Below are 25,632 nucleotides of genomic sequence, written 5' to 3' on the forward strand. Positions count from 1 at the left end.
AGGTTGGGTTATATAGGCTGTACGAACCTTGAAAGAATCCCTACACTTAATTGTACGGTTAGGTTATAGTAGGCTATACGAGCATTGAACGAAACCCTACAATATTAATTGTACAGGCTGGACTAGTAGACTACACGAACCATGAACGAAACCCTACACTTAATTGTATAGGCTGTGCTAGTAGACTACACGAACCATGAACGAAACCCTACACTTAATTGTATAGGCTGGGCTAGTAGACTACACAAACCATGAACGAAACCCTACCCTTAACTGTACATATAGGCTGGGCTAGTAGACTATACGAACCATGAACGAAACCCTACACTTAATTGTATAGGCTGGGCTAGTAGACTACACAAACCATGAACGAAACCATACACTTAACTGTACATATAGGCTAGGCTAGTAGACTATACGAACCATGAACAAATCCATCAATTGCGTACCTGCAAATGTTGGCCATTCAATCATTTGAAGCTGTATATGACTTATGCAACCCGATAGCTGCCTATAAATGCCAGTTCCCTGATGAGAGTATATAATGCATGTATATAGCCTCGAGTTGATGCTGCGCACCACAAGAAGATAAACTTTGTCAAAACAACCTCTTTTTTTATCACAGTAAAGTATACGACTCGATTACGCCACGCCGTTTTTATGTTATATCATAATAGATGCATTTTGCGTTATAAATGTTTTCTGTCGAGTCATTAAACATATTCGACCAGCGGTAGAAATATGTACGTTTTCTCGACTATTTGGCAAGTGAACGACCGTTCTTATGTTAGCCTAAGGGATGAAGTATTAGGTGATTATGTCTTAAACATCAAATGCGATGTGTGTAACATGTATATATACATCTTTTATGATGAGTAATGTGCCGCTCGGGTAGCAGTGTAACCGACGCCGTCGCCGCCCCTAGAGGATTTAATATGCTATCGCTAGATCTGTGTTTGCCTCAATGTTGTATTAGTAGAGACGAAGTTAGATTAAACATCTTACAGAAGAGAATGGAAATATTGTGAATTAGTATATATTAAGCCTTAAGGACCTTATCATGATTAAATTGACGATGCAGTTTACCTGTTCAATTATAAAACGCCTTTGTTAAAGTTGAGATGGAGTTAAATTAATGACAAAGTAATAGCATAGGTAAACAAAAACAAAACACAAAAACACAAACACACAAACACAAAAATTATATAAAAGCAAAACACTTAATACACGCAAAGCAAAGAAACAATACATAATATACGCTTTGATAACTTTTTAGTATATGCATGCATACATAATTAAACACAATTTGCTTTCACCAAATTTAGGATGGGTTGTATAGTGGTTGGTTCGAGTTGTATAGGGGCATAGAAATGGATAAAGATATCGGGTTGTGTTAATAACAATGTACCATTGTTATAAATAATCATCACCGTGCCTCGAACATATTAGCATGCTACAGACCTTGTTTATATACACTACTAAGTAATATATTGCACTATAGAACTGCACGGAATAAAAAAAAGTTAACATTGTCAGTATGGCGTATATAATGTTACCATGCAACCATTACGTACCTTAATGTGTTGATTTACACGCATCGTGGGTTTTATCGATTTAATTGGCTCCGGTATCCCACTTTGGTAGTTGATGGATGTAGCTGTTTCTCATCTGCTCTTACATATGTTTTTTCTTCATCCTTCTCGCTAAGGTTACTAGATATGCTATTCAACATCTGCCAGTTATCTTTTGCCTGTTTGTTTAATTGACAGAAGCCATGCAAAAACACGGCCTTCAGAAGTGGCAAAATTCGCGATGTAACGCGAGTATCGGCTTACTAGACACTTAGCTAATCAAAAATTGAAAGGAAGAAGCAAACAAATCCGAGAAAAAATGGTAGAAGCTTTCTGTTTGAAGTATAAGAGTTGGTCTGACTGACCAAAATCTATTCTTTAGTTGTTTGGACTGATGAGCCCTTCTCTAATTTAATTTAGTCTCGAAAGGGTGACCATAGCGATGACGTTACGTTGATTACATATAGGAAGAACATCTTTAAAGACAATACCATTTGTGCAGGATGAATATTAATTTTGCAAAAAAATGAAAATATTCCCTTTAGTTGTTTGTCCTTAAAAAAAGATCGAGGACTTATATTTGCCAATGTGGAGCGAAAAGGCAAACTGAGCAAATTGAGAACCTTTGATTGAAGCTCTTTTGAATTAAACCACACAAAAGTAAACAACAATAGGAAACAAAAGAACCATTGTTTTACATGCCTTTACAATTCTCATACCGGATACTTAAAATAGCAATTTCAAAGTCACAAAATATCAACACATAATTTGTACTTAGCATACCCTGATTTGCATATGGGAATGGGGCGGAAACTGCTTTACCCTGAACTGATCTTATTACATTTAAGCGGGGGGGGGGGGAGGCGGGGAGTGGTGGGTGGGGAGTATAAATGTCTTAAGTGAGTTTTGGGAAGTGTAACTGAAGAGAGGCAAATGGAATAATAATGAAAATACAACCAGAAAATGTACAACTTTTTCTTCATATATTATGCAATTTATTTTCTTCTTTTTTCGGCAGGTTTTAATTCCTTTTTACAATTTCCTATAGAAAACTTCCTTTCAAAATTAATATTGGATTTTAATTAATTGATCACCAGTATTATATAGAATTTTTTTGTGGCATGCAAGACATATGAAAATAAAGGTTCGAGAAAATCATTTCTGCAGACAAAATGATTATATAACATATAATCATATGACATATAATCATATGATAATCATATGACAAAGCTAATATTTCACCTGAAGAGCAATTATTCTTTAAATCAGTGTGGATTATTTTACTGGTGCTAACGAAGTATAGAGTATTAAAATGCATATCTTTATTGCATGCATATAGTTCCTATATCACAAACTGGACAATTTGACTGTATTATATCATCAAAGACCTTAAACATTAAACGACACTCAATTGACATTTGCGGTTTTAATTTGCTTCTAAATTTAGCAATTAAAGATGGCTCCAATTATCTGGAGTGTGAAATGAAGCAGCAAAGCGAACATTTAAGTGATATTTTAATTCAAAATGTGTTTGCGGATAGAAACGAAAAGGTCTGTGTTGCCGTTTTAATTAAATCTAGAAGTCAAAAGTTTATTTTGTAATATATATATATATATATATATATATATATATATATATATATATATATATATATATAAATATATATATATATATATAAATATATATATTTATATATATATATTTATATATATATTTATATATATATATATTTATATTTATATATATATTTATATATACATACACTCTAAAAACAACCGGTTCAAAAATGAACCGAAACGGCTCAAATTTGAACCGGACAAAGGATCAAATGGGCACTGAACCGACTCTGTTCATTTTGAACCGGTTTACCGGTTCAAAATTTTGAACCATTTGCCGGTTCAAAACTTTGAACCGATAAATCGGTTCAAAATGAACAGTCTCAGTTCATTTTGAACCGATTTATCGGTTGAAAGTTTTGAGTGCACATTTGATCATTTGTTCGGTTCAAATTTGAGCCGTTTCGGTTCATTTTTTAACAGGCTTTTCAATCCGAATGAACAGTGTACGGTTTAAACCATTGGTGGGACGACTATGTGGTTCAGATAACCAGATTACAGTTCAGAGTGATGCATATATCAAGGCAAAAGCCGACATTGAAAATGCAAGCCAAATGACGTTCCAGTCTACATTGATCACTAAATCTCTTCTGATCACATTCAGGTAAGGCATGCCTCCCAAATTTGCATGTTACTCTCAGAACCTAGAAGAGTATAGCCTTACACATTAGCAAATATAACATAGATTCAACCACAATTTACCAGGGGAAACCATATAGATACATGTATAAAAAAAGGGGGTATATGAAGGCGCTTATCACTAGAAAGACTGAACAAGAAGTAATGTGTGTCATGGTTGTCCCATTATCTTATTAACAAATGCATCACTATCAGGGGATCGTGGTAACATAGCCTAGTGGTAATGACTCTAGTCCTGAGATCATAGGATTGCGAGTTCGAGTCCATCCAGGGGCGCTGTGTTGTTTCCTTGAGCAAGGCACTTTATCTCCCCGTTGCTCAGTTAAGTGCAGTACCCCATTAGGAGCAACTTCAGTACCCGTCAGGAGCGTTTAGAAAAAAAAATAGAAAACTATCAGAAAAACAAACAGGAGTTTTGAAAATTTCAGGTATGGCAGAGGGCAGCACTTATGACCTGGCAATGTACACAACCTTGCCCTCGATGGACAAAATTTGTTGACCCCTGGTGCAGGGTTCTCTGCCCAGGACAAATTGACTGCCGACAAGACTTATCCAAGTGGAGTGCCACCATCGGTTGGCCCGGAGGGCATCAGAAGATTTTGGGTTTCATATACTGCGTAGGTTGCAGGAAATGGCTCTTCCCTCGTCTAGTTGGCTGCATTCACACACCCTTGATATTGACAACTGGTTGCAGGGCATCAACGGCAAAACTGATTTTACCATGTGATAAACCACACAGGACTAACACATGGTCAAACTAAAATATCTCTACAGTCATGCCTAAAAAATAAGAAAACAGTTCAAGTAAAAGGGCAACTTCAGAACATTATGTTTAACTATTTATTTCTTATAGGATTACTTCATCTATAGCAAAATAGTGTGAAGTATGTAACTATGGTTTCAAAAGCAAAAGTTGTACTGGTTTTCAAAACTTGCACTTAACATGTAATTTTCATACTGAATAAATTTATTGAAGTTAACAGATGAATTTTGTTCAGTTACGTTAGAAGGGAGCCCTTGGCTATTCAACATTTGGTCTGTAGTGAAAAATGTTAGGCCCTAGCCTAGGCCCACAAATGTTTTTGGGCGGTCGGCTTGATAACATTGGGCAGGCAGTGTACCAATTTTGAGGCTATTATTTACCAACCAAGAATGAATGGGGCAGAATTATCCCTCCAATTAATGTTTCTGAGACTAAGTGATTTTCTCATTTACATTTACGGGATGTGTCACTGCGATTGCACATGTCGTAGTTCTACAGTTTTACCCACATATGTAAGTGTATTTTTTAACAACATTCAACTTGCGCCGTGTTGACATGGAGGATTATTATCAAGAAAGTGAAAAAGATGCACTCCGAATAAGATATTGGATATTTTCTTTTGGCATTAGAGAGTTTGTAGATAAATGTGTATTTGTAGTTTTAAAGCATTGACCAGAATTGGTGCAATTATACTTAACTCCCACCCCCACACCCCCCCATGGAATGTTGCCATGGTAACTCAACTGTGCAATATATTACAATAAATCTGAAGGAAAATCTGTGGTGATCAAGAACAAACCACAGCTACGATGCCATGTCAAAATAACTAGATACTAAACTGTGCAATTAGACACTACAACTAAATAACTACAGCTTTAAAGTCATGAAAATCCAACCCTTCAAACACTTCATACTGAAATTCTGATGATAGCATTTGCATCCATGAAATTTAAATCAAGCATTGTGCCTCCAAGGAACTATTAGGGTAGCAATGTGAGCATCATCTTTCATTTAGTCCATATTAGACATGTTACAGAAATTACAGAAAAACACTGTCCACCAAAACAAGGTCTCCAAGATGTTCGAGGCACTGGTTGCGTTCATCAATTGTTTTGCAATAATTGATGTGCAGTAAGTATTTTAGTTTATGCCAATTCAAAATTTCTTAACAACAAATTCTACCCAGACTCCCTGTATATATACAACGGAAGGTTAAGGCCAAGTAGAAGAAAAAACATGTTTCCCGTCCGAATTTTCTAAGCTGAGGAGGAGATGGGGCGTCACTGCTTGAGACTGTGCAAGGTTATGTATGGCTACGCATTTTAAATTTTGAACCATCACGCATTTCAATCTTACAAATTCATAATAAAATCAAAATGAGCACTATCTGATGATAGCTGCGGCTATGTACTTCAAATCAAAATGTTCAGGGTCTATTAATAGGCTTAGCCTTGCCCCTAATCGCAAATCGCAAAAGGAGAGCCGTCGAGTTGATGCTGGCAGTTTTATCAGAAGAATACTGGTTTGTGACTGATGTATGAGGTACAATTACCGAACCACAGTTTCATGGACTAGCTGAGCCTTGTCTAGGGCCTGGCCAATTGTGATTTTGTGAACCAAACCAACCAAGCTTAAAAACAAGAAATTTGTTTATTTGTCATAAATTACTCGAATGCGAGTTATAAATTTTTAATACAGGGATATAGTTGATGGGGTATTTGAATACTTTTTCTTTTACTAAATAGTGTGAATTTTAAAACTGGTTTTCACCAAATCGAGATTGCTTGTCATGACGATTTTTGTATGTAATTGCCACATACCAGTTTTGTGATTTTTTTTTGTCGCATTCGATTGTGCATTTGGAATTTTCTGACCATTTCGAAAAAACGTTAAGAGCATTTTGTCGTTGAAAATCATGCAAATATGTGGTGTCACTGTCTATACTACGTTTTAATGGTTTTTTTTAAGGGATGACTTAAATCATTTCTGCAATTTTTATTTAATTTTGATATTTTTAGGCTTAAATATGCCTATTTTCCTGGTTTGACCCCAAGTTGTCATGAATAAAAAATAATAGAAAAAACGCGTCCCCAAAAATGGAAGCGGGCGGGGACGAGAAACATGTTTATTTTTTACTTGGCCTAACAACAACTAAATATGAACAATTAAATTGTAGAACCCAATGCAAGGTTCCTGATCGAAGCATTCACTCCTATGTGCCCTATTTTGCCTTCAGATAGTTACAAAGCAGTGTGACTGCCGAGGCACTACGTCCTTTGCCTTTGCCATCTCCTATCCCATATATAAACTTCTGGACAAAATCCCACGTATTGGAGCATTGCCATGGGTAGTGGACGTCTAACAAATAAAAAAGCTTGAAACACACGTCCACTGCATGCAATAAGCTACTGCATGAGACTGTCTGTCCTTCAACCACTACAAACAACTGTTCCGGAGACTTTCTCTCCCCAAGGGCTAGGATGAACGGCTGCGTCTGTTTGTTCCCCTCCAAAAATGTGGGTATGTTGGTACCAATCTGGAAGACAATAGAACAAAATATATTAGTTTAGTTACTAAGGGTTCAGAAAGCCTGAAGGCTCATCGAGGAACCTTGGCTGGTTTTGGGCGAGGATGATAACTCGCCTTCTCTTTTCGAAGAGTGCCCAGACGTCGAGGCAGGGGTGTAACCAATCCAATCCCATCCTGCTCTTGGGACCGCCATTTAACGTCCCCATCCGACGGACGACAGTGCACTCCAGGAGCTGACCACTTTCTCAGAACCCGGAGGAGCGGGAGCTGTCCAGCGTCACTGCTTACAGCTGATGAGCGAGACTTATTTCAAGAGCCCCGTTCACCAACCCCAACCATTTCACAAGTCCACCAGACCTCGGCAGAACCAGGAATTCAAGTCGAAGACCTCGTCCATCACAACTGCAGTTGCAGCCACCTCTGGAAAATTTACCCAGAATTGACAGGCAGGAATCGAACCGGGGACCTCTCGCATGCAAAGCAGGCACTGTACCGCTAAGCCACACTCCCGCCACTGCATATTGATCGACACCTTCCAGTCTTTAGAAAGAGCGATATCCCTAATAAGTAGTGATTGCATCGGGTAGAATAATGGAACGAGGGTACCGGGTTACCCGTCAGGTAGGTTGCAGATGTTTCCTTCACCCACAACATTGCTTTAGGGGTGGGGTGGGGAAAAGCAATTGCCACTAAAATACGAGTTATATTAATGACAGATGCTGATGACATACTAATTGTGGATTTCTTCCCCACATTACTGGCATAGGCTGTTGCACATATCAATTATCCTGAAGGGCACTTTGTGGCAATCTTAGCCTTGAATGAAAAAAATGAATGAATAAAACCCATTTCAAACAATGTCTCCATTCACACTTTGAATGACATTTGGACATTAAGCATTACCGATTCATTCAAGGTGTGGTCTGTCTGTTTCTATGCAATCTCCATGTCAAAATTGTACTGCAGAGTACATTCCATCATCAAAAAACCTTATAGGTCCCAAGCCTTACACTGGCACTCACTCACAATGACCAGCTTCTCTGTCACAAACAGCAGTACCTATCGTACCATCATCATGTCAAGCACGCATCATACATTGCTATAGTACATAAAGCACAAGATGAAAATAAACTACTTTCCAAATACAGAAGAGCGATTCATGTCTCACCTCCTCAATTTGAATGAAAGACTGAAGAGCTTCTTCTACTGTTGCTCTCTTGTCGGGCCCTTTTCTTCCAGCTGTCCGCTGACTTCCAGTAGGGAAGAGGAGGCCCAAAAGTTGAAGTGCAACGTTAGATTCCTCGTCATCTGTAATACAAGGAAACAATTATACAATTGCCATTGCATATGTTATGAAAATAAAACTTCAGAAAAAAATAATGTTTGCAGTGCGAGTTCAAGGCCTACCAACAGGAAATAAACTCCAACCAAACCAACTGGACACTGTCAATTGTTGCAACATGGAGTTGCCGATATTGTGCGACATACCAACATTTCAGGTCTGTAAGTTTGTCCCTGCATAGTAATATTCATTCAGCTAGAAATAATCTGTTGTCAGTCGTTCACACAAAGGCTGCTAATAAATATGAAGACTACAAAGAAACAAGAAGGCTAGCAATTTGAGAAATTAGGCTATTGGAGAGCATCTGATCGACAAAAAGTGCTGAGAATTGGTTCGAAAGTTATACACCAAATATACAAACCGCTCTCCATTAGCAAGTGATTACAATTTAGTGGTTCCATGGAACAAAGGAATGGGTGCATTGTACAGCTCTAGGAATAATCTTAATAACATTACACAATTATAGGGGGTTGGGTGGGAAGGAATGTAACCACCACCAACAAGTTAGTTAGAACACATGCCCCTTAACGCTCTCAGGTTGTTTGATGAACACAACCTGATAGAAGAGCTCACCATACAAGTGTGGTAGAAATATATCACATGCTAAGAGGTCTCCTGCCAGGGAAAACGTTATAGTTGAGATAATGCTTTACTCACCCCCATCTGTCATCCCACGTAAGTTCAACAGGGGTCTCCACTTCAGTTGCCGGTCGGCATACTGTATGACTTTTGTACAGAATCCCGGCCACTTCATATAGAGGGAATCGCACAGCTCCGGGAACAGAATCCTGAAATCCTGCTCTACCTGTAACAGATAGCACAACGGGAAAACATGTTGTAATTCTAAACAGATCACATACATTTTGCGCCAATATTTAACCCTTCGTGCCCCAGGGTGACATGAATTGTCACAGATCATTCATAGTTCACGTAGACCTTTTAACTGGCGTAGCTGTCTGATTCTTTGAACACCCCCGATGCGGTTTGGCATTTTATGCAGTTTATGGCATGCCAACTGGCAGACAACCAAGTGCACTTTATAATGTCTGGCATGTCAGCAGTCCACCCTCAGAATTTTGGAAGCCAAGATTTAACCACTATATTAGCCGCTCAATGAAGTTTGATTGACTCTACGAACTAGCCAAACGCTGTGCAGAAGCCTACTAAGAGGCCTCCTCATAGTATGCGTATTCTTTGTCGGGCAAGTGAAGGGGCACAGAATTGTTTATTCGTGACAACAAAATGGTCATAAAATAGGGCAACCAGGCTGAACAAAGTCACAAAGAAGTAAAAACCACCCAGTGTAATAAATTTATTTTCTCCGACTAGTTAATGTCTAACTCGAGAAACTACTTGTAACATTTTGAAAAGTATGGGGATGTTGCAGTGAAAAAACATGGGAGTAGACCGCCAAGATAGTTTCATAGCTCATAGTTGATGCAGGTAGGTAGATACCCTTGTGGTTGATCACCAAGAGTAGACCAGTGTTTATAGGCAAAAGTTTGGTGCAGTTAGGGGTCTTTCTGGCCAATGCTCCTATGATTTACTGAAATTTGTCACACTTACCATTCCATCCGTATCGATGAGCCGTGGATATTCCTTCAATAGCTCACGCAGCGGCCTTTCTTTTTCAGTCCGTATCTTGTTAGCACGGTACCGGCAAGTCTGCTTCATCATTTCAGTGACCTGTTGTGCAGGTGCATTGTGGTGCTTTAGCCAGTTAATCATAGCAGTCATGTCAGCATCCTCAGGCATATCTTAGGAAAGATAAAGAATAATTCCCATTAAACAGACTAGCGGCCTTCAAAGAAGCTCCAAATTGTGGTCCGGAATTGAAGGGTTCATGAATTAAAATGAAAGGTTTGGTTCTTAAGTTGAGCTCACTTTTAACTCGTCATGGTTTTATCTGCGCCATCTTTTTCCATCACTGGTTCGTCTTTCATACTCTGTACTTAATGCTGAGCACCATGAACGCTGGCAGTATGTTCCATTTTTAAAGTCTTCAGCAAGACTTGTTCTGGGTTTGAATTTCAGGCGAAAGCGGGTGCTCTACCATTTGAGCTAACCGCTTGATAAAATGAGGAGATGATATTCTCTAGCTTGCACCAACTGACAGCGGCCAGGAGGGGGGGGGGGGTGGGGGGTGTCGCAATTTGCTGAAGCAGAGATAAAATTTTACAGGGTACTGAACTAACTCAACTGAGCGACGATGAGACACACCGAAAAGCCCCAAGGAGGACCCGAACCAGCTATCCTAAGATCCAGAGTTCAGATCCGTACTACACGGCCATCCGCTCTCCCCTGCCAGTCGGCAATGGGTGTCAGTACCCACTACCCAGCAGTGCACTCGTGTTTTTCTCCCGAGGTACTTGTGTGGGTATATCCATTTTCCCACGCACTTGGTAACTTTTTACTGTAAAATTACTATAAAAACCTATCCAGGTTGTTTTATATGGTGCATGTTCCAATACTGCATTGCACTTTTTCGGGCACATTCCTGACTGAAGGGATTCTCTTGTGACTTGGCTGAAAATCAATTCAGACTCACCTTCAGAGAGTGCTAGATCAACTGTACTGACTAGGTTCGGCTTTGGAATTTCCTTGAGTGAAGTCACAGCCTTCTCGCACAGGTTCCTCTTCCGGAGATTCCTTAATCTGTTCTCAAGGAGTCCAGATGCATCATGGCCACAGATTCCAGGGGTGTACCAAGCTAGCTGTATAAGTTAACATAAAATGATTACTGCATATGATGAACATATTTTTGCAATCTGAAGATCGTTGGAAAATGGTATTGCAATTAACAAAACTTTGAAAATACTACTACATTTAGGCCACCATATTGTAAGAACGGAATGCTTAATAATATTCATCATAAATAACTAGACATCAGCTGGCGGGTAAACCGCCAACGTGTATATGCCCACATCTGAGCAATCCGGGTGGGGTCACATGGGTGCGAAACTGGGTGCGACTGCCATGTCCCAAAACGCGCAAATAAGCAACAAACTAGTTTCGTAAAAAAATCCAAAAAAATAATAATAATAATATCTCGCTAGCGCTTTATACCGACGAAGCCAGTCTCAAAGCGCTTCACAGATATTACCCTGGTCATAGTCAACTAGTCAACCCCACACTTCCGTGTACTTTTCGAGCTGTTCGATCCCGATACACCATACCGCACTAAAATGGCCGCCGGGTGGTGGTGATATGGTGCGAAACTGCAAGTGGGCCCCAAAACGATCGCCATGTTCCGAAACGTGCAAATCAGCGACACACCTGTTTCGCAAAGAAATCAAAATGGCCACCAATTTGACCTCCGATGACCTAGCAATGACCACCCCATTTTTTGTACATAAAGCTTTTCCCGTACACCAAGCTTCGTTCAGATCGGACCAACTTGGAAAATTGGCGTGAATTATGCAAATTAACAGCCCAATTTGACCTTGAAATATTGCCATCTTTTTCAGCACGCAAAGTCCCCCCCCCCCCCCATATACCAAATTCACTCAAATCGGACAAACTTAAAAATTTGGCGCAAATTATGCATATTAGCAGTGCCCGGTGCGCCACGACACCCACAATCGAACTCATCCGAGATTTTAGTAGAACAAACACATCTGCAAAGTTGCAAGTTAATCGGTCAATGTGCTTGAGCGTGAGAGCGCTAACATTTCCAATACTCGGCCGAACGATCATAGGCCGACGCTGTAGATTGAATTGAATGTCAGGAAATTCTTTTCTCAAAATGTGATTATATCCCTGGGACAAAGTCCGGGAATATTATGTTTTTGGCCTCACCGCCGTCGCCGTCGGAAACTTTAGGCGTTAGCACTCTCACGCTTCAGCGCATACCCCCATTGACTTCAATCCTGGTATACATGTTCACCATAATGAAAGCTCGGACAAGTTCGAAATTGGGCAGTGTCGGCCCCCAGGGAACCGCTAATTTGCATAATTTATGCGAAGTTTGAAGTTTGTCCGATTTGAATGAAACTTGGTGGATGTGATCTACATTGGGTCCCGAATGAAGTTCATGTAGTTTGGAGGTCATCGAAGTTCATAGCAGCGACCATTTTGGATTTTGGCAAATTTTTTCAAGTTGGTAGGATTGGAAGGAAACTTGGTGGATGTCATCTCCATTCTCCAATGGGTCCAAACAAACTTTCTTTTGAGAGGTTTGTACCTTTGTTAAGGTCATTGGTGGCTGATTGGAACTCCCTGGTCCCGGGGATATACTGTAGTGTTTGCGTAGCAAATGCATTTCTAGTTATATAATAATATTCATATACAACATTGGTTCTGTATATCACTTCAATACTAAGGCTTTACTGTGTCACACCAAAAAGTAGCTTGTCATTAGGACAGTCTTTTTTAAAGTATCCATTGCAGGCATCAGATGACTTGGACTGAATATGGTCACTGACATATTTTACTACTTGTGTTATCTCTTCCGTTCCCTGCATGGGCTACAGGCATTTGCCACTGAGTACCTCACATGACCATCCATGCAATTTTTTTTTTATAGTACACACGTATGCTGTGTTTGCTAACATATGCTTTCCATTTCATCTCCTTTCCTTGTGTGTGATTCGTGTGTATGTGAATCAATCCCCAAGCCTATACTGTAGCCTAAAATCACAATGACTACTCACATGTCCATCACCATCTTCGTTATCAAGTGATGGAAATTCTGCCATGATCGCTTTTGTCATCAACATCTTGACATCCTTTGGAGGGCTATGAATGAAAATACAAGTTTATAGTGACATTAGCAACCAGTGAGAATTGTACATTACGTAAAAGCAACTGCCATATAAGAGAAACAAATGCCTCGCCATATCCGAGGTGTAGGAAACCCTACACAGGGTTTTGCAGATACAAAGAATTAACAATGCAGCTATCCGCTTAGAGGATGACACGCCACTGCCTACAAGGTAAGAATGATTGCAAGAATGACTGCAAGAATGCTTCACCCAGCACTAAGAAATAACCATAATCTTAACCTTTATAGATGAATCATTTAAATTTGCCAGAAACCAAAGCACTCCTCACAATAAAGGTTGGCAGTCTGGAAGATGAGTGACCACTGTGCATTTGAATGATCAGTCCAACTAGGTTAATGGCTGTTAACCAAAGTGAAAAGCCCCGTCTGAACCAATTTAACGACTTGTATGTCAATGAAGAATCCAGTGTAATAGACCAAGGGTTTTCTGAAAACTGGGGGGGGGGGGCTCACGAGCTAACTCTTGTATTGGTTGAGGTCCAAGCAGCCTTCTCATCTTCATGTTGTACCATGCACACAAGTTGACACTGCAAACTTGCAGAATGTGCTTATTGTGATCAATCACCACCATCAGGGTTTGAGAAACAGGAGTGATAAGGATTAACTATTAAAAATTGGTTTTGTCTTTTGTGATTGGACAAGTGTATATACTCACTGCTTTCCATGCTTCTCAATCAAACATGAAACCAGTGTGTTGACAACACGTTTTCTTGTCTTAGGAGAGAGTAGGCCTGAAGACATTTCCTCCACCAGCTCGTCACCTCCATGCACCGCTTTCAGGATTTCTGTTATGTTCTGTGAAAGCATTTCAGAAAAAGCAATGCACTGAGAAGGAACAGGCAATGATATTGACATGTACACAAGGTTTCATAAATGGGGCCCCAGGGGCTTTTGCCCAAAATTAAGGATGAATCTGACGGAATCTGTATGAACCAGGGCATCCCCTTGAAATTAATCCTTTCTACTGTGTGACCAAAATAGTAAACAAAATAAGTTCTCAAATTGTCCTCTGCACATATAGGCCTACTGTACATATAAGCCCGGGTCAAGTTTGGTAATTTTGCATTAAGCTGGATAATTCCTGACTTGAAATGAAATAAATCAATGGAAATTATGATTTTAATCAGTTTGGTTCAGGAATCACATAGCCCTGCCAGGGCAAAGGGTTGGAGAACTTTGGACATTCCTAAACTATACAGTATTATCTACAGAACAATTCAACTTGCTAGACTACAAGTTGTGCATCACATATGTTTGAGACTGAATAAAATTTGCAGATAAACATAAAAAAGTCATGGAGCATGCTTGACACCGTGCATTGTCTGGTACCAGGAAGAGTAAGCAGCAGATAACTGAATCTGACTGGGTTAGGAATTTACGAACTGATACCCAAAAGACGCACACGATGGGGGATCTTGTGCCGGATTTCAGTAGTGTGAAACGGTAAAAACAATGATGTAAATCTCAAATTGTAAACATTTTGACTAGCCGTAAATATTCCACTGCCATATTAAACCCTGATGTCACCCAAGTGAAACATGATGAAAATATAACACTTACGAAATCCATTCTCATTCGCTTTGAGGGTTGTCCATTAGATTTTATATGGCCTCTGCCTGCGCTTGCCGTCGGGGTTGATGATGAACCTGGTCTCACCGGTGTATGTATCGATGGGTCTGGTTCTGCTTCTGACAGGTTATCAGATACCAATGATCCATCATCGGTAAAGCCTCCGCTGTCAGAGTCACATGAGCTGCTTGATAGTAGTTTGGAACCACTTGCTTGTCTGGCATCATCACTAGCCTGTCAAATCAACATGGATAATTTTAGAGCTATTATACTCTTAGGTAGGCATCGAACAACTGCATGATCGCGCTTTTCTGGTGTTTCACTGCGGTTTTTTATAATCTCCGTCAGCTACGCAAAATTTCAATGTCTGAATAAAAAATGAAGCATTTTCTGTCGAAATTAAATGTATGATGTTTAGGATTTTTTAAATTACGAAACTTGATCTATTTATGCCTTTATAAACCAGGTACAAAATCATTTCTGTGCGTCCAAAACATTGTGATCGCCAGGTAGAGCAGTCAGCTTTATTTTTTATTTCTCACACGAAAACCTCCACAGTGTTCTGTCTTCGCGTATACACGGCCCAGCTTCGCTTCCATACAAATTTACGGCATGTGTCATAATGTTGTGATTACGATAGTACAAACAAGCGCAGTGCAGTCCAGCCGGCCAGTGCAGGTAAGATGACATGGGGCCTACGGGAGGGTTTATTGCAATTGCTCAATTGGAATACACCCAACAGTGCTAGTTCGCTACTTTATTGGGTAATATCTTACGATATTTGGAGTGATTTTAATGGGAATTTTTAACATAAAAAGGGAGCCAATCTATGTGTATTTTCAAGTGCGTTTTACAGTGCGTTTTTTGCATAAAATTCGGCCGCGATTTTGCGTTTTTGAAAAATTGTGGTGCTTTTTTTTGGCTCCTGAAATCGTGCATTTGTCCGATGCCTACTATTTATTATGTTACAGAATAAGATGATATAGCCATGGCTGTGTTTAATTGCTCTGGCTTCCTTTGCCTTTGTATCAACAGTCCTTCAAGCCATTAATGTCTGATTCTCAAGAATATTAATGTGCACTCTTTTGCTTTTTAACTGTTAGTTTTCATACATAGTGTACTTTGCAGGCACTTTCTAGCAATTCCACTATCAGTCAGGACCAATTGGCAGTCAAGATTACCTGGGCATGTCACTATAACTCATGTACATGTACTATACACTTGATTGTTGTACACAAATTAGACCATTTGCCGCATGTAAAAGAAAACAACATGAATTACTAGTCCATATATATTCTTATTGAAACTCCTGTGCAACTTGATTGTTGTTATCAACACCATGGGTCAGTAACATGAAGCCAGTGAGCCAGGTCCGGCCTGTGATCATGAGGAATCAGGCCAGTGGGCTTATTTGATCCGGTTTGCAATTGGTCGCCTGGTCGGGGGTGTGCCATGTCAGACTAAAAACCCATATCCATTTCTGGGGGTCATTTCTAAGGAAAAGGGTACCCATGTACAGTATAATGATGTTCCCTCAAATGTGGATCTGTTTCATAAAATACAGACACATAACTAGACTCTAGCGGACTGCTAGGTTGCATATTCTTATTATATTATTATGGCCGTTGTTTTGAATTTTGACTTCAAAATTCAAGCAAGTGAGAGAGTGAGAGACCCATGTGTATCTTGGGGCCAAACTGCTTACTTCCAAATTGTATACTCATATTATGCGAGTACCCCCCCCCCCCCTTTAATATGCGACCTCCCATGATTTCATTTGTAAAATATCCAAGATAACAAGGCCTATGGCCACCAAAAGTCTGTTGACCCCTGGTCAGACGGTCTACACATTGAATATGGTTCTCATCAACATTCCTTCTGTACTAAATAATGACAACTTACTATATGAGGAATGATGAAACACTGCAGTCATTCGAGTTGGTAAAGCCCTGGTTGACACAAGTAGCCACGATTTTTACTCTGGAAAGTGTTGCTGGTGGCAGCTTGTACCCACATTATAACTGCACTGTACATGAAATTGGGAATGCACTTTGACTAGGGATCGGACAAATGCGCGATTTTCAAGACCAAAAAACGCACCTTAAATTAACAAAAAACGCAAAAAACGCAATCGAAATGGCAAAAAAACGCATTAAAAAAACGCACTTACGTAACGTTACTTATGACCTGTCTATGCACGTGTAACAGCGCTGTTTTTTTAGCATTTCAATCCCAGTTAAAAAGTCACGAAAAGAACGAAGAAAATGGGAATAATTATGACGTAAACTAGCTATCAGTTTACATTTTTTTGCGTATTCCGCCGGTAGGTCAGTGCGCTGCCGAAAGTCTGAATTGCGACAGGCATGTTCGTCTCTACAATAATTTTTATTGCTATTATTATTTTAAGCTGAATGGTCTCCAAACTTTAAAGAAGAAAAACTGGAAAAAATAATCATATTTCTTCTAAAACACGAACTTAAGTCTTAAAAGCTGTTTTTAAGTTGTAAGTTTTGTTGTTTTTATTTTATATCACTCTTATTGTTGCTGTGTAGTTTTTTACTTAATCGGAAATTTAATGAGGCAGCGAGATCGTGGGTCAGGAGCCATGTTGTTACGATACAGAGTTACAAATGACCAGTGAAAGCACATGGAAATTGAAAAATATGGGCAGCGGTGCCACTTCAAATTTACAACTTTTTGTGTAATTTTCAGTGAGAAGAAAATCCCTCAAAATATTAATAATTAACCAAAATAATAGTTAGAAATAATACATCTATTAAAATGCTAAATTTATAAAAACTCTGAAATTTATCGCCTGAAACAACAACAACAACAACCATGCAATTTCAGAAACTTTGGTCTACGACTCTAGGTGGCAACATCCTTGGGTGTTTACTGATTAAGCAATAGCGAGACACCCTCCCGGCGAATTGCGCAATTCCATATTTCTTTGCTGTGTAGGTATGAGAAACATACAGTGTTAGCCAATGAACGTACAATAAAGTTTACTGTGTGAAGAGACAATGACATTATGACTATGCATACATGTATCCAGCTGATGTACACTTGACTTATTCACTGTATTCCCACCATTGCTGTAATATTTTATTCACGAAACTTTTTGGATTTATAATCATCCGATTTTGTCGGGAGTACAGCCACTGGGATAATACGGTTAGAATGCCCGATGAGTTCTCTTCCAGGATATATCATTTAGTGCTTGCATTGGATAAGAGAAGTTTTCTTATGAAATGAATAAAAAAAACTGTTGTTTCTAATTACCGTGTGCATAATTTGTTGCTCGCTCGCTGTGGTCGCTAGTTACAGTAGGAGTGTGGGACTGTATGTAGCTCGATCTAATTCTAACGTTAGGCCGTGCCATTTTACGATGTTGGATTATTTACGGGACCTAGTTTCACAGAAAATATTTGTGGGGTGATTTGTAAAACAACGCTCAGAACAAAATTAAATAATGCATTACTCAGAATGAATTCTCAATGACTTAATCTGGGCATAAAAAAATACATTTTTTGGTGAATTTAAAAAAAAAACGCAATAAATCTTAAAAAAACGCAATAAACCTCAAAAAACGCAATAAACCTCAAAAAACGCAAATTGCGCCGCAAAAAACGCAATCGCGCATTTGTCCGATCCCTAACTTTGACATCTACTGTATAACAAAGTCCATCTATCCGATAATGTGACGTGGAGAAATTAGGAACTTCGAGCAATTCCTCCCCTTCACTGCATGCAGAGGGTGAAAGTCGAGTAGGTCTTTGACACCAACGAATACGATGTCCTTGGCACCCAGTGGCTCTACAACATAAGCATGGTAGTGCCTAGAGAACTGCACAGTGTGCCATAGTTCACACATGAAAGTTGCAATAGACTCATAAGCAAATATCTGTATTATCTTTGCAAAAACTGGAAGACCATCTTCTTTCCCCACGACTACCATCAGATATTTACGATACTCCACGCCATGGAACCGGCACCACTTACAGACAAAAATTTCATCGTACAGTGCCATGTGCATATTTCGGGCAATCACAGCACCATTGTCAAGAGAGGCGATGATAACAGTTTCTCCAGGTCCGACCTCTAGTGGTTCACTTCCAAAAGCTTTCTTGGACAGGATATTGAAACATAGCAACATCTGATTCCGATAGGCAAGAGTTTTTGCTATGTTTTGGAAGTTGCACACTATGTGTGATAGTCGCCGTGAGAAATTGTGGAATGCCTCAAACCTCATCACCCATAAGTGAATTAGTGGCCCATTCAGGCGGATTGCAGAGGGGTAATGCGTCATGAAGTGATGCTTGGGTTTCAGGTGTCTTTCGGGAAATAATTCCAGGAAAAGTTGGTGGTGGTCACTGATGAGTTCAGAAAGATACTTAGTATCCCCATTGCTAATAATTGGTGAGAAGATTATGTCAAGGCAATCCAGTAGTGCCAAAAGCAATTCCCAATGCTCATCTCCTTCGGGTACAAGATCTCCAAGCATTACTGCAACATGACGGATTAGGCACCACATCTGGGCTGCGTTCTGTCCTGGGGCCCCATCTGGAGAGCGAAGAGCATTCGCAGTGAATGGTACTGGCTTGTTGCGCTTATCAGGAATGCCATAATTAAAGCTAGTGACCCTTGCATTCAGTTCATTCAAGGTTAAGAGTTCTTTGTGGATCAGTTGTTGTAAAACTAACTTCAACTCTAGTGGACAAACTCCTTCAAGGATATCATGCATGATGTCTGGCGAACGACTGTTTATAACATGGAAATGTGAGATGTCATTTAGAGCACATGGCGACTTGACTCCTGTCTGCTGTAAGTCATCTTGGGCGACATCAGCTTGATAGTTCTCCAAGGTCCTGAGAAGACCCTGTTGCTCTTTTACAGATGTCCTGATAGCATCCCGATGCAGCTTGCACACCCTACAGAGATAGTTAGCTGTGAAACCACCTGCAAATCCAAATAGTGAATGGATTCCCAAATTGTCACCAACAATTTGTCCTATTGCTATCTTCACGTTACCATTAAAGAAGTTTGTCACAATGTGCAATCCATCAGCAATGAGTTCATTGATATCTTGGATGAATTGAGCAAACACAGCACCATATCCATACAAACTGGCATCACCGGAGTTGAAAAGCATGAGCAACAACATGTTGGACAATGTTGATCTATACTTTGGTGGCAGATTAGCAATTGTGAAGTACACTGCCCCCAGTTTATGGATACCAGCCTTTGGACTAAGAGGGTTGGACACCTCAAAGTCATCCACATACAGAATCAGTTTGATGGTGGCAGAAGATGACAACAGGGGACTCTCACGGCAGAACGATCCATCCTGGAAGTCCCTTAAGAGACCATCTTCACTCATCATGTGGGTAGATGATATTTTGAGGACATCGGTCTCTTCCAGGATCATCTTCATGAGCGGCTTTATTGGGATGTACTGAAAGGTGACTGTTTTCATATGTTGCTGTACATTACCAGTTGAAGGATTGTTCACTGGATAATATGCCACGCCCATGGGCAGTTCTTCTGCAGCAACAAAAGCTTTGCAGTTTTGGAAAAATTTACGTTGCTTGTACTGGCTCCCAACATTCCTGAAGGGATGTGAAACTCCATCAATATCTGTCAACAAGGCTTGCAAGTGCTGGTCATCATGGGGAATGCCTACAGTGGTGGCAAATTGTTTCACTCTCTGCATCATGAAAGAGGACATGTCATTAATCAAGTCTGATGCTTGTTCCACAACCTGTGTAACAGTGGAGTGTACTGTACTACTAGATGCTAGTAAACCTGCAACAAGCATTGCTGCACGGTTTTCAACTTCCTCTGTAGTCAATTCATCCCATAGCTCGCCTTCTGGCTCATCTGGTTCAACCTCATCGTGGTCAGCATCCAAATTGTCTGCGGGAACATCTGCAAAATCAGCATCAGGTGGTGCTGGCACCGGCACGTGTACAGGAACATCATCGTTGTCATAGTTGTGAGTGCCCAAATGTTTGCGAAAGGCAGCAGTCCGTCCTGAAAACGATCTTTCACATCCATTTTGACCACAAGCGATGCTTTTGGTGAAAACATGCCCATTAATTAGGTGATGGGCAATTCGCAGATGCCACAACAATGCTTTTGGCGACCCATTTATGACAATTCCACATTGTGAGCAAACGAAACCCATATTGAACAAGATACAAGTCAGTACAAGTCACAAATCAAGTTCACATACAGTACAGTATAAATGGGATAAAAGCATTCTACAGGAACAATGTTTCCAGGGTAGCTGACATGATCTATAACAAGAAAACAAAACAGAACACTGTTAAGTTCATGTTTTGTGACTCATGTCAGCTGTATTCTTGGCCTGTTTGCAAGTTTCAAATTGTGGGTGATGACAACATCATTTTTTCTGTCATACGTTTGCAGTCTGTTAAAGTATACCTGTAGCCTTAAAAATATTGAAGGTTCGGGTGGAATATCACATTAGGGTTGGATGGTACTGTGAATTTTGAGCACCGGTATTACCGACAATACAATACCGGTATCGGGTACAATACCGGTATTTCACAGTGTTTTTTTTTGGGGGGGGGGGGGTGTAGGTTTCACACAGCCCCTAACGTAACTAGGCCAAATATGTAATATTTTTAATGTTTCAAATCGGTCACAAGGAAATTCTATGGTTTGAAGAAAAATTCCATGTATTGTCAAGCTTGCAGCATAACATAATCTGATGTTAGGCATAATTTACTGTGCAGTGAACCATGATCAGCACTCCATAACAAATGATCATGGTGAGGGGGCTAAAGACTAACCTTCAGTAACTTCAGTTCCTTTTTTAACTTTAATCGAGGTCCAACAGCAGGAATTAGTTCCTTCAAGCATTCAATCTCATCTTCAAGGAGATAGAATCCTTCTCTATCTATCTCATTCTCTGTTGAGCAAGGAAGAGAAGAATTAACAAATATTTTAGCAGAATGGTCATAACAAACAAAATTGGGACCATATAATTTTTGTTATACTTATAGCCTAGGCCCTAGGCCTAGGCCTAAAACTTTTTTTTTACTTAGGCCCCTAGGCCTACTTCAGTAATTTGAAAAATTGTCAGAGATAAGAAAGAATGAAAATTCATGATTGAAAATGAAGTCAATTCTCTGGATGGGCCTGATGTGTACATTCATGCGTATTAAAACCAAAGGATTGTGTACGCCTACGCACATTTGTTAACCCTTTCCAGGCCAACTACGTAATAATATGGGCTACTCATATTACCGCTGCTAGCCAAATACGTAATAATACGTGTTTCCACTTGCTCCTCTTCTACCTCCCATAGCTCTGTGATAGTTTATCCGATTTGCACAGAATCACCATAGCGCGATAGTAGACAATTTCAGCATTAGTGGATACATTGACACCTAGTCTCTCTAGTGCACCAGTCAGGCTGTAAATGCTTGCTGACTTCAACCAGAACCTGCTTCAACTCGGAAGTGAAATCTTTGGTCGCATGTTACGTTCTTTGGCCATGTGTTTCGGCAATCTTACGGTATTGAATGATGGAAAATAGTAGTAGTGAGCGAGATTCAAGTGGAAGTAGCGAGCCTAGCGGTGATGAATCAGAGAACTTTGACGAAAATAACTTTGATTTGGACACCCTTATCAGATGATTCCGGCGACAATTCATCAGATTCTGATGTAGTTTTTAGTGTAGGTTTTGTGCATACCAGTTCCGCGAAAAAACGGAAAGTTGGGGATGATAGCTTCGATGTGGAGGGTGGAGAGGAAAACGCGACACAGGGAGGACCAGGTGAGTCTGAAAGCAGTGATGACGAACGATCTGAGCAAATTAGGGCTGGGCCTAGGAGATCCAATGTTGACCAACAGGCAACAGGGCCCCGGGGCCCGTGGTAATCAAACACTTACAGTTAGGCCTATAAATGTGCTAAGCAAGGCTTTAGGCAGCCGGACGCGCGGCCGTGTTTGGCACGGCCTAACTAACAAAAAACACGGCCTATAATCCCTAACACGGCCTTACTATATTGTACCAAGCCGTGCTAAATTGAGTTGTTCAAAAATAAATATATAAATATATAATAACGAAAAAACACAGCTGCCGTTACTACTTGCACAAAATTATGGAATTCACAGAAAAACTATGTACATTCTTCATACACCGAGCGTCGAGCGATGTGACATTTCTCAAAAATGTTACCACGTGCGTAATAAAAATACAAAGAGTCCCGGATACAACAACATACGGCAAGGCCTAACTGTACCATGAAAAACAAAATCGCGAGTGGCGATGTAAATTTTTTGCTCGACGACCAACACGAAGTTAACCCCCGTTGATATAGTGTGTAGTTTCCCTCGATCAAGAAACAGACACTGTTGCATATGATAGATCACAGTCCAAATCTGTATATATCACCCATCACCAGTTGGAGTGGCTCGTTTTTTTTCCCCGGTTAGGATGGGTTTTTTTGTACGGAGATAAACCAACTTCAGCAACCAATTAAAAGTTGTGTATATAAATCATCTGGCCTCGCGGATTGGAATGTTAAGAGATCCGCTGGGAGATTCCAGGACGGAACACATAAAATTCGCAAGGTATGGTACTATTATTTACTAAGCCAAGCTATAGGCCGAATTTTTATCGAGTCGAACAGTGTCAGTCGGAGACATTTTTTTCGTAACGAGAAGTCCAGAACGCAGGCTTGCAAAATGAAACGGACTATGCTTCACTTTTTTACTAAGGTATGGTATAATTTATGTCTAAAAGATGGGGTCACTGAGCGGTTAGAACAACTCATTCTAACCGAAGTATGTAGGCTGAAAGTACCGGTTAGGTGATGCTATTTTCATGGCGCAATGCATAACTTTACGTCCTTTTGTAGGTCTAGGGCCCAGGCTAGGCCAAGCAAGCCACCTGTCGATTTAACGATAGATAGTTTATTAGAGGTTGGTGGACGAAATTTTATTGTTGCTTGTCAACCGACGTAAGTTTGCGCACTTTACCGCCCCAAAGATAGCAATAGGGTACTAAATGCTTAGCCTAAACTGGGAGCCTAACTTCGAAAAACGGTTAACCTTCACTCATTCAGGCTGTTTTGCTGACTGAATTTAATTTTTGTAGTACAGTTTGAATACCTTTATGTACCTGTGTTGTAATTATGTGAAATAATTAAAGATTTTCTGTGGTAGGTTTAAACTACTTTCGCGCAGTTTATGGTGTGCAAACTGACAACGGGCGCGATAAAAATTGATTTTGTTGCTGGTTTTATAATTTCAACCGGACATGGCTCAATGATATTTTAAAGAATGTGAATTGGTGCATTGGAAATAGTGGAGTTTCTTCTCGACGTTTTATTTTCTTTTAATAAATTAATAAGTTATGAGACAAGTAAAATGCAAAGAGCAAAATAAAAAAATTGCAGTTTACATAAAAATATGTTACGATTCATTATTATTTAAAGTTGTTTTTTAACATCTTAAGCCATGACAAAGCCTTTACCTGTACTAGTGTACTATAATTTACTATACATACATTTTTGACAGAGGTCAACATTTAAGACAAGGTAATTTCTTTTAAAACCTTTTATTCATTTTATGTACAGTATGTCTTATTTCTTGCTAAAACTAATATTGCTCCCCAAAAAATTGCACTTTCAGAGCACATTTTAACGCCATCTCAGGCCTGTAAAGTGCACCAAATCGCTTCATTTCCAGGGTGCTTCGCCCCTGGACCCCACAAGGGGCCCTAAGCGGGCCCCTTGACCCCACGCTATTGCGCAAAGCGTTCAACAAGTGCAACACCCTGCTTTCCATAAACCACACCCTACCACTGCCAGTACCAGCACAATCCTACCTAAAGCCCTGGTGCTAAGTGCAACATCAGTATAATTTTGTCCACCATTTTTAATTTCGGCGGCCATCTTGGATTGGTGTGACATCATTTACTAGGCCTAGCTCATTTTCACCTCCAGAAATGGAAAGACAAGGTCTTTATCTTCAAAAATGATGTAGGCCTAGGCCTAGACCTCGAATGAATCCAAGCAACCAATTTTTTTCTATAAATAATTTCCTGAAACTGTTTGACAGTATTAAAATATTTGAAAAGTGCTCTGGCTAGCCAATGCACACTGTACATGTTAGGGCTGGCCTGGAAAGGGTTAATGGAGGCCCTAACGTAACGTTAGGCTAGGCCTACAACTCAAGTGCTTTACTGTGTGTAGCCTACACTTGTTGCAGCAACAAGTAAGTACGGCAACAACGTTAGGCTAGGCGTTCGGCCTAGCGCCGCTCTAATGTTTATAAAAAATTACCTTGAAAGGCTGGCAGGAATCTCTCTAGGCCCCACTCACGAAGTTTTTCTTCAACGAAATCCATGAACTTCAAAATTTCGGAGAAACACAAGCTACAACAACACCGAACGAACACGAAAAAACAGGATAACGGCGGGTGATACAGTCGTCTAAAGTTAGGGCTGATATACAGTTGCCGCGTAAATGCAGTTAAATTCTACCGACGCGACACATACATATGCTGCAGGCCAACATCTGCATACACGTGATATAAACAAGCCAATCATACCTCTAAACGAGTTATTGAACCGTAAACGTTTGAACTGGTTTGAAAATGATCCTTGAGGGATGAACAGAACCGGGGTCAATATGAACCGAATCGGTTCGAAATATTCTGAACCGGGAAAAGGTTCAAAAAATTGAACCGGCCTTTATTAGAGTGTATATATATATATATATATATATTTATATATATATATATATATATTTATATATATATATAAATATATATATATATA

At 39.9% G+C, this 25,632-nt stretch overlaps 2 protein-coding genes across 5 annotated transcripts in view; one reads left to right on the forward strand and one right to left on the reverse strand.

Annotated features, from left to right (window-relative positions):
• Positions 1 to 25,632, forward strand: part of LOC139962770 (neuronal acetylcholine receptor subunit alpha-9-like) — a 74,405-nt gene that overhangs the window by 10,201 nt on the left and 38,572 nt on the right. The gene's annotated exons all lie outside the window — the stretch shown is intronic.
• LOC139962769 (uncharacterized) lies at positions 4,654 to 25,556 on the reverse strand. 2 transcript variants are annotated; one of them, XM_071963080.1, is made up of 10 exons: positions 25,136 to 25,556; positions 21,632 to 21,750; positions 14,805 to 15,047; positions 13,900 to 14,039; positions 13,114 to 13,198; positions 11,010 to 11,175; positions 10,028 to 10,218; positions 9,119 to 9,266; positions 8,288 to 8,427; positions 4,654 to 7,126 (listed from the first exon to the last, which is right to left on the reverse strand). In XM_071963080.1, the coding sequence occupies exons 1-10, from the start codon at positions 25,197 to 25,199 to the stop codon at positions 6,812 to 6,814; spliced, it is 1,611 nt and encodes a 536-aa protein (XP_071819181.1). In that variant the 5' UTR covers positions 25,200 to 25,556; the 3' UTR covers positions 4,654 to 6,811. The 2 variants fall into 2 exon arrangements, 1 of the variants encoding a protein (XP_071819181.1); XR_011791359.1 differs by lacking the exons at positions 4,654 to 7,126; positions 8,288 to 8,427; positions 9,119 to 9,266; ... (2 more) ...; positions 13,114 to 13,198; positions 13,900 to 14,039 and adding an exon at positions 16,716 to 21,112 and having other exon boundaries at positions 14,907 to 15,047; positions 25,136 to 25,156.

The sequence above is a fragment of the Apostichopus japonicus genome, chromosome 21 (assembly GCF_037975245.1).
Source record: "Apostichopus japonicus isolate 1M-3 chromosome 21, ASM3797524v1, whole genome shotgun sequence".
Taxonomy (NCBI): domain Eukaryota; kingdom Metazoa; phylum Echinodermata; class Holothuroidea; order Aspidochirotida; family Stichopodidae; genus Apostichopus; species Apostichopus japonicus.